General features: G+C 42.1%; 1 protein-coding gene across 1 annotated transcript in view; it reads right to left on the reverse strand.

Annotated features, from left to right (window-relative positions):
* Nucleotides 1-9294, reverse strand: part of LOC119896110 (myelin regulatory factor-like protein) — a 28906-nt gene extending 19612 nt beyond the window's left edge. The window contains exons 1-11 of the mRNA XM_038709595.1: nucleotides 9171-9294; nucleotides 7444-7537; nucleotides 6775-6836; nucleotides 5078-5513; nucleotides 3253-3468; nucleotides 2910-3105; nucleotides 2351-2427; nucleotides 1971-2081; nucleotides 1807-1900; nucleotides 1498-1698; nucleotides 897-1005 (exon numbers count right to left, since the gene is read on the reverse strand). Coding sequence (XP_038565523.1) covers nucleotides 897-1005; nucleotides 1498-1698; nucleotides 1807-1900; nucleotides 1971-2081; nucleotides 2351-2427; nucleotides 2910-3105; nucleotides 3253-3468; nucleotides 5078-5513; nucleotides 6775-6836; nucleotides 7444-7537; nucleotides 9171-9243 — 1669 coding nt within the window. The 5' untranslated portion in view covers nucleotides 9244-9294. The remainder of the gene's footprint in view (nucleotides 1-896; nucleotides 1006-1497; nucleotides 1699-1806; nucleotides 1901-1970; nucleotides 2082-2350; nucleotides 2428-2909; nucleotides 3106-3252; nucleotides 3469-5077; nucleotides 5514-6774; nucleotides 6837-7443; nucleotides 7538-9170) is intronic.
* Nucleotides 9295-9917: the final 623 nt, after the last annotated feature.

A 9917-nucleotide genomic window follows, 5' to 3' on the forward strand; every position in this document is an offset into this window, starting at 1 on the left:
TGCACGTGTAATTTTGGTACCTGTTATGGGTGATTTACTAAGAATTATTGCGTCGATGACAACAGGAGAAAAACAATGGAGGTGGGAGTATTGAAATGAGGGTAATGTTTAATGTTTCCGCCTTGGAGAGTCGGGAGAGAAAGCAGCCACCGCGTAAAAACCTTGGTTTGTTTCGTTCAGTGCGTCTCGAGTGTGGAAAACGTCTGTACCTGCACATCCTGCCTGAGACTGCACTAAGGACTTTGGACAGCACACCTGGAAAACAAACCACGCTTGTGGGTCATACGCATGCGCAGAACTGCTAAGTAGCACATCTCGATAGGTAGCATAAATCGACGGAACACCGGTCAAAACGAAATTTGCTTCCTTGGCACAAGTGTTAATATAACAGTATCGCCAAAGCTAAAGGAAAATACAAAAAAATCTATTCATATAGTTAATCGAATAAATAAAATAAAATAATTGTATTTCAATAATATTATCTAATAAGCTATTGCTAATTTCTCCACGTCTTCTTTCATTATGTCTCCTTCTGGAAACAATAACAGCAGCCATCTCTGTGCAACACTTGCCGGTTTGCACCTTCCTTTCAAATGTATAAAATCCAAAGGCTGTTGCACTCACGTGAAATAGCGTTTAGGCTTGGTAGATCACATTGCGTGTAGTAAATAAATGTAACTGCATGTTACGCCCCAAATTGCATATTCATTAAGGCAAAAGTAGTAAATGAACAACAGGTGCTATCTTGCGCTTTTTAAAGACCTCATTCTGCGTGCACACCGTTAGTAGATCAGCTTACGTGCTAATTTGCTGGTGATATCAAGTTTGCACACGTTTTTACTCGCGCAAACCTTTAGTAAATCTGGCCCATAGTGTATAATAATGTGGCTTGTTACCTGTCTGGTGGGTGTGGTCTATTCCCATGGTGGAGGCAAACTCTGGTTTATAATCGAACTCAACGATTCTCATCTGAGTGATTCTCTTCAACTGCTGCTCAGAGTCGACCTGACGAGCAAACAGATGAGGACATTTTAAGGAATTTAATGATTAAGTGCAGAAATTTGAATCAATTGTAAGTGAAATAACCAATAATAACTGAATATTGTTATTGGAGGGGGAAGAATTCCACACAATGTACCCTTAAAATTCAGCAATAATTCAATGTGAAATGTTCATCACACTCATTACTTCACTAACTTGGCAAAAAAAATGATTTGCAGTTCAATTAGATATTGTGAGCTTGATACAAATAATTTTGGTGATCAGGTTTTCCAAGAGTAGGCAGGGCTTCCTCCAGGAAATTAGTTAGTGGATGTGGTTAATTGCTGCAAATGATAAACTTATAACTATCTGTCATCCATATAGTTACAAGATGACCATTGCTGAGTGATGGAGCATCACTTCTCGTTGGTGCTAGATCTCAATCATCCAATGCCATATTTAATGAAGTGTTTTTAATTTCCTGTGATGTTTTTAAATGATATGTCATTGTCTTACCTCCTGTATGTTTTCCTTGGCGCGGAGGTCAGACGGCTGCATGACGGCGCCCATCACCTTGGCGTTGCCGCAGACAACTAATGCCTCATCAGGGGAGTCTGTGTTGATGCCCACTCGGCCTTGACAGACCACAGCGTCCTGCACCGCCCCGCGCTGCCACAGGACGTCCCCGTCCATCTCAAACTGACCGGGGTTAGAAGCCTGCAGAGGGATTGATGAGATGATGAGTAATATAAATAAGACAGATATGTGAGTGTTTGTGACAGTGGTTCAAATTTGTTGTAGGTCATTGGTTTTCTGTGTTAATACCCTGACGATGATTCTCTCCGACACCAGAGCTGTGAGGAGGAATGTCTCCTCTCTGCCCACTGCAGCGTACAGACCAACCACCATCTGAAAATATCTACAAACAAACACACAATTAGCATTTAGCTCTGACTGTTGTTCATTAATGCACATACTCACTCACACACCTCTGGTCAGGGTTGGGTTTGCCTTTCTTCCTCATGTTGTTGGCAGTCGTCTCACTGAAGTGCAGTCGGCCAAGCGTTACCTTCGTAATTTTGCCGCCGGGCAGACTGACCCTGGAGAATCATAATTTATTGTTTTTAAAAGATTTATTTGTTCTTTTGCAAATTATTTAAATGTATTACTTATAGAAAACTGAAAACAAAGAGTTTCTGATAAGCCATATCAAAGTCCAAACCACTGACTGCGACCGGCCGCTTCTCCAAACTTTGTACACAGCTCCAGGACTGTCCCAAATTGTATTAAACTAGGGTATGGTTGGACTTAACTTGGACTAAACAGCTGGTGCAACTGATGATGTAGAGATGCTTTGTCTGTTGTCTACCTGACAGGATGGAAGGGCTTCTTGCTGCGGTTGGGCTGAGACTGCTCAATGGTCACCTGGTGGCTTGGAGATTCCAGCTGTGAGGAGTGAGACATACCGGTATCACACAGAGAAAATACTGAACGTCCCCTGCTTGTTGTGTTTTCCACAACATTCAGCTGTCAACTGAAGCGGCTCATTTTTGGGAAAACATTTTGTAGATGCCAGCCAAAAGTGCCAGCAAGTCGCCAGTCCGTCCCAGGGTCGGTTACATTTTGTTGACTGTAGACTTCCACCTGTCAACCCCACTGAGGTCAGGACTTTTAAAAATCTGTGTGCAGTCGCTGCTCCAAGCGGTTGTTAGTAAGCAAATATCTATAATGCTAACTGCTTCTAGGCTAGCCATTTCCCCCTGCTTCCAGCATTTATGCTAATCTAAGATGTCCTGGACCAATCTCTGCAATGGACCCACAACTTTTTAGGCACAACTTAGCATAACTAAGCTTAATTCATTAATGTCTATGTAATGAGGAGGATTCACACTTTTTCCCTGTATTTGGTTGGAGAGTCTTGTACACACCTTGACCCCGAACACTTTTATCTGGAAGTGGTCGACCTTCTGCGGCCCATTGGGCGTTCTCACGTATTGCGGCTCTGCTGTCATGCCAATGTGAACAGTGACCTGGAAGTGGTTCTTCTTCTGGCAGACGAAGGCTTCGTCAGCTACAGAGTAGATGAAGCCTTTATCTGTGTCTACGTGGTAGGCAGGAAGAGACCTAGAAAAGGAAGCTGGAAATTGAACTCCTTGTGTAGGTGTAGGTGCTTGGTGTAAGGTTAGTGATCTGTCCAGCAAGACAGGTCAGTGGCTGGCCAGATTTAAAATACACTGATAAAAACACTGATTCAGCTGGTTCTGTACTCACAGTGTCTGTGAGCTGCTGTCATACAAAGTGCTCCAATGTTCTGGTCTGTACTGATCCCAAGTTAACAGCTGGTTGGATCCCACACTCAGTCCACCACCACCTACGCCGTGCCCTACACTGCCACCACGAATCCCATCACCTTCACTGCAGGAATCCTCAATTCCTGCTGATGGTTCCTCAGACTCAGATCTCCTCCTCTTTTTACTGTCTGGGGAACTAAAGCAGGAGGAGACAGACAACTCAGAACAAATTGCAAATCACTGACCATTTTATTTGTTTGTCACTACAGTTAAATTGCGATAACTTTGCTCATCTGAAAGCTAATTTTACATAATAGTTTTAAATAATTTTAATTCCCTGGTAATGAACAACACTACCCTAAGCATCATTAATGATCTCCTGGTTCTGTCTGATGCTGGTGGCTAAACAGTTTTGTTACTACTGGACTTAGCAGATGTGGGTAGGCTTCTCTGATATCGTTCTACTTTGGTTCCAATCTTACCTCAACAATAGAACATTCTCCCTTGCTTTTGGTAATGCTTTATCCTACACTGCCCATCTAACCTTTAGAGTGCCACAAGGCTTAGTTTTAGTCTTACTATTGTTTTCTTTTCACATGGGTGCTCTTTGAGACATTTTTTGCAAATATATTATTAAAGTACATTTTTATGCAAACGACACTCCACTGTATATTTTCTGTGCTGAATGTCCATCACTTTCCTGCAGCTTAATCATCACATCAAATTGTTCAGTATTCAACTCTCCTTCCTTCTGATCCATAATAACTTTTGCAGTCTATCAATCAGCCATCTGGGAGTCCCTATTTGACTCTGACCTCATGTTTGATGCTTAACTCAAGAAAGTTCAGTACTGCTTTCTCTCTTTGAAAATATATTGGGACGTTTCTGCTTCCCTCTGCTGACTTGAAGAAGGTTAACCATGCTTTTATTTTATCCTGTTTAGACTACTATAATTCCAAGCCAGAATTCCCTTTCCTGACTACTATTATTCCAAAATGCGGCCGCAAGGATCTTAACAAATTTGAGAAAGTGCAGTCCCTTCACTGGCTACTAGTTAATGGCAGAATTGGTTTTACTAATTACATTCAAGGCTAAACTGTGTACAAAATACATCAGTTAACTCTTGTCCCATTATGAATTGAACAAACCAGTCACCTGCGACCCTGTACGCAGGATAAGTGGTTGACGATGGATGGATGGTTGTGATTGGATGCCAATGTTGGCAGATCGCTGTGCTGTTCAGACTACATGACTTGCTGTTTTCTAATGGGGAGAATTAAAGTTGTTGTGGTGTTCACACTTTGTGACTGATCAGCGACAGAGGATCACAGAATACTCACCTGAAGGAGAAGGACATGATATACTGAATGTATAGATAATCACCGGACAGCGTTTTGTCAAGATAACCCATGCAAGAAGTGACATGGATATTGACTACATGCAAAACAGGAGTTGTTTATTTGAAAATGGATGTACGGAAGATACAAGCGGTGCAAGCTGTTTGTGCAATGATTTGTTCTGATAAAACTTGCAAAAACGTAATGACAAAGAATATGGGTGCAGGGATTGTCTGTGCATTCCTTGCTCTCTCATTGGCTGTAGCTCATTTGCGACAATCACTGCCAGTGACGACCCTTTTCACATCACAGGATGTGGAGTCGCTGACAGCTCCAGATACTCAGCATGCTAGATATCTGTCTGGCATTCGCGATACCTCGACATGCAGATGCAAATCGTGCTTAAAATCGTGTCGTGTGAACTAGGCTTATAAGTTACAAAACTGACACTGCTGAAGGTCAGCTTACCTGGTGTGTAGTGTTGAGGTGGAGCCCAGCAGACAGATTGAAGGGGGTGTGACTAAATTTGGCACAAGGCCGGGACCAGTGCAGGGTGTGGCATAGCTGTTCGAGGTGGGCAGTGGTGGGGAAGGAAGTGGAGGAGGGGTGTAAACCTGTAAACAGCTCTCAGGAGTCAGGTAGTGTATGTGTTCAGGTGAGTGGTGTGTGTGCTGGCACAGGGGGGCAGGTAGAGCTGGTGGTGCAGGTGAGGCCCCAGGCTTGAGGTAAGTGTTAGTGAGGCCCAAATGGCGGAGCTGATCATGGGTCAGCATCTCAGCGTGGGCAGTGGCGCAGCCTCGATCCTTAAAGAGACAGGACGAAGAGGGGGCAGGCCGTTGTGCTGGCTGGAACACTTCCTGGTTGGTAAGCTGGTTGGACCAATAGGGCGGCTCATAGTGGAGGTCTGTCAATCAGATGAAGTACAAAATATCAGGACAAAATAAGTCAGCCCTCCTTTTTGTGTGTTGGCACACCACCAATATAGCAAAAGTTTGGACAGAATTCAGTTCATTTCAAGTAAGTTCCTTGTTTTCAATATCAATCAATATCAATATCAATTTTATTTATATAGCACACTTAAAACAACCAAGTTTGACCAAGGTGCTTCACAGGTTAAAATACAACAACAAGACACTACTTACGCAGTAAAAGTACAGCAATAAAACATTATAATATCCAGTATACGATATATAGTGAAATTAAAATTGCCAGGAATAATAACAGACTTAACTCGAAGGAAATGCCAAAGAAAAGAGATGCGTTTTTAACAGTGATTTAAAACGTTCGAGAGTTGAGGCAGTTCTGATCTGGACTGGCAGGTTGTTCCACAGGTTAGGGGCAGCTACACTAAAGGCTCGATCGCCTCTGGTTTTAAGTCTGCTTCTGGGTGCATCCAGTAGGAGGAGATTGGCGGATCTCAGCATTAGCTGGAGTATGAACATGAAGAAGCTCTGTTAAGTACAATGGAGCCAATCCATTAAGGCATTTAAGAGTTAAAAGTAAGATTGTAAAGTCAATCCTGTAATGAACAGGAAGCCAGTGGAGGGAGCGCAACACAGGTGTGATGTGGTCCCTCTTCTTGTCCTCCTCTTCCTGTCAGGAGGCGGTCAGCAGCATTTTGGACTAACTGCCGGCGCTGAATGGATGACTTGTTTTCATCCTTAGATTTACTCAGAGAGGCATTAAGAAGTACATTTTTGTGAAGTTTCATGTATGGTTTAACTTTAGTACACTTTGATATGTGAATTTAAGCCACTGACAAATTCTAATCCATGTTGATAGTGCTGAACTTTAAAGGGAACCAGCGAGCCAAAATGGAAGAAGCAAACATGTTAGCTGTGTTGCACCATTTAACGTTAACTCTGCTTGGTTGGGGTGGAAACGCTACACAAAAGAAATGTGCCGCATGAACTGTGTTAACCTACTGTCTGGGTAGTGACTTAGTTAGCTTACTGGTTGCTGGTTAATCTGTAACAAAAGGTTCGTTCATCAAGTTCAAGTTTTAACTGAGCTCCGTCTCTACATCACAGGAACAACTTTATGTCCACTCACTGACAAAAAAGGTTTATAACTCAATAAAGGAGAGGGAAAAGCCAAAAAGCAGAATACCACCTTGTTAATTATTCCATTAAAACTCTTCTTGATGTAAACGTAGTGAAGATTACCTGGTATCTGTGCAGGTGAACAGGCCTCCGAGCTTGAGTCAGGAGGAGACTCAGGAAGCATGCTGGGAAAAAACATGGAGACATATTAACACATTGCAGTGTAGTGGAATTTCTGGAAGACCTTTGTTTTATTGTTTCTCCCAGTTTTGTGGAGAAATTTTGTAATAATTTCTGTTGAATGGCAAATTGCAGTTTTTCATATAAAACCTTACTTTTTATATTATTTTTATTTTGTGCGGTGGAAAGTGTTTTTGGTGTTTGATGCAGTGTTTTAACTGTATATTGTTTGTGATGGAAGCTCCTGGTTCTGATAACCAACTAGGTCAATGCTGTTTGTGTGTGTTATGTAACAGTATGTGTGTCCAGGAATGAGGATGACACAGCTGCCACTGCTCGTACTCCCTCTTCTACTAGTTGTTTTTCTTAATTCACATGTATTTTACGTTTCATTACTATACTTTATTCCCTCTTTATTATTCTAAAACCAAACTCCTACTCTTGCTGGACCTTTTGCCAGTACAGGAAAGTAACTAGGTACGTTTTCATGGTACTGTTCTGTTCTTAATTTTGCAGTATTATGTATTATGTACTTTTAGTTTATAGTCTATATGTTAATGTTAGTCTATGTAATGTCCCCAAAATGACAGTATGTGTGGGTGTGAATCTTACAAGCTGTTGGGATCCATGTCATTGCTGAGGTACTGCTCCAGGATGCTTGTATCCACAGCGACTGAGCTGTCCAACACGCCACTCACATCCTGACCTGCACACACACACACACACAGTAATCAATAGTTCTTGACTGTAATGGCCAGATGAAGATAAGGAAAAAGATGACATACTGAATGTGTAGATAATGCTAACAATCAGGGGGAGAGTTTGTATCACACGAGACATTTAAAAAGTGATAACGCTCATAAAGTTGCTTTAAACTATGAGTCAACTTTCACCCGTTTGCACATAAATTCATGCACTTTGACACACAGACTGTAGGAGCCATGGATTGAAACACCGACCTTCTGATCAGTGGATGACCCACTCTACATCTAAGCCACAGCCACCCCGGTGTATGATTTATGTACAGATATAGACAGAGAAATAAGTAAAACGTGAATGAATACAGAGTATATAGAGTTAACAGTGGTCAGAAATAGTAGAGTGAATCTCCGATCAGAATGCTTCAGACTCAGCTTTGTAGAACTAGCTGTATGAATTCAAGGACCCCTGGAACCTTGTTAAGGACCTACTAAACCTCCCCAAAAACACGACAACCCTTTTTCCTCAAGGACCGCTAGCACTACTCTATGGACAACTTTAATGTCTTTACCAGAAAACCACCAGAAACAAGGAAAACTTAAAACTCCTTACGATGCCACAGAACCCTGAACTTCTGCAAGGATCCCTGGATACTTGTACCTCCTTGAGGATCAAAATATCTGCCTCTACAACCCTCCTGAAGAACCCCTCGACCATTCTTAAGGACCATTTCAAGAAACAGTGGAACGTTCTACCACTAGAACGTCCTTTAGGACCTTTGTACTTCCTTGAGGCCCCCAGGAATGTCTCCCTCAGGGACCACTAGAATCACTTAAACCTTACACCTCCTCAAGGATCAAAATATCTGCCTCTACAACCCTTCGAACCATGTCAAGGACCACTTGAATCTCCTGATGAACTCCTCAACTATTCTTAAGGACCAGAAGAACCTCCTTTAGGATTCATGGAACATCCATATGGACCGCTCTAACAAGAACCAGTTAAAGGATCTTCTCCAGGACCACTAGAACTACCTTTAGGACCTTTTGAACTTTCTCAAGACCTCCTGGAATGTCTCCCTCAAGGACCACTAGAATTAGTTAAATTTCCCCAAGGAGGACCATTTGATCCACTGATTTGGACCTACTAATGGACTCTTGGACTGTTCTCTTCAAGTACCAACAACAACTACCTGTACCTGAAGGACCACTTGAGCCTACTCAATGATCCTAGAAACCACTTTAAGAACCAATTGGAACCTCCTGGACTCCACATGACTCTTGAGCGATTCTTGGATCCTCCTCAGGAACAATATAACTTCTTCGAGGCCAAGTAGAACCTATATTACCTTCTGAAGGAGTCCTGGAAACGTTGAATGGCCTCATTGAAAAACATTTCAGCTCCTTAAGAAGCTGCTGAAATTCAGCCAGTGATTCTGTCTGTGCTGGCTTTTTTGAAAAATAACCAAATATGTAAACTTAAGTCTACAAAGTACTTTCCATGCAATCAGGTCTAAGAATATTCATTATTCTTCTCATCAACATGTTTTAAAGTTATGACAAATAAAAGCTTATACGGGTCAGTTATGTTGAGCAGAATAACTAATATAAGCAGATGAAATGTAGTATTGAGAAGCTCACCGCTGAAGAACTGCTGCAGCGCCTCGTTCTCTCCCAGCACCTGGAGAGGCAGCCGGCCTGCTCCGGGCTCCATGCTGCCCAGCAGGGGGGCGCTGCAGCCGGGGACCCGGAGGGGGTCTGATGCAGAGCTGGGGACAGACACTGCCAGTGAATTAATAAATTAACACATATAACTTTTAAAGACAATTTTAAGCACAGAAGAGCAGTTGATTTTTAAGATTTAACAGGGTTAATGCCAAATATGATACTAATAGCAATAATCAGTGAAATGCAGAATGTTCCTAAATGTCCCAACATTTACTGATCTCTCAGTCTTTGCAGTAAAAAATCCCCCGCATACTGCAACACTGTCCACTGACATCAGACCGACTTCATCCTTAACATGCTTCAAATCACTTCTTTAAAGAGGTGGTGTTCTGCTCATTTTCAGGTTCATAATCTTGTTTAGGGGTTGTATCAGAACAGGTTTACATGGTTTAATTAAAAAAAGACACCATATTTTATCATATTGCACATTGCTGCAGCTCCTCTTTTTGTTGAAGGCTTCATTTAGCATTTAGCTTTCATCCCTGGGAAGTGGCTGGACCATAAAGGAGCTGTTTTCAGGCAGCTCAGAGCAGTGGTTTCTGTGGGAGATGGGAACTCCCTTTGGGCTGGACATTGGGCTTTTTCACTTTGCAAACCTATTACATGCACAAAAAAGGTATATAACTCAATAAAGAATAGGGAAAAAGCCAAAAAGCAGAA

Source organism: Micropterus salmoides, unplaced genomic scaffold, assembly GCF_014851395.1.
Source record: "Micropterus salmoides isolate LMB-PRFRI ecotype aquatic unplaced genomic scaffold, ASM1485139v1 Ms_hic_scaffold_9, whole genome shotgun sequence".
Classification (NCBI taxonomy): Eukaryota; Metazoa; Chordata; class Actinopteri; order Centrarchiformes; family Centrarchidae; genus Micropterus; species Micropterus salmoides.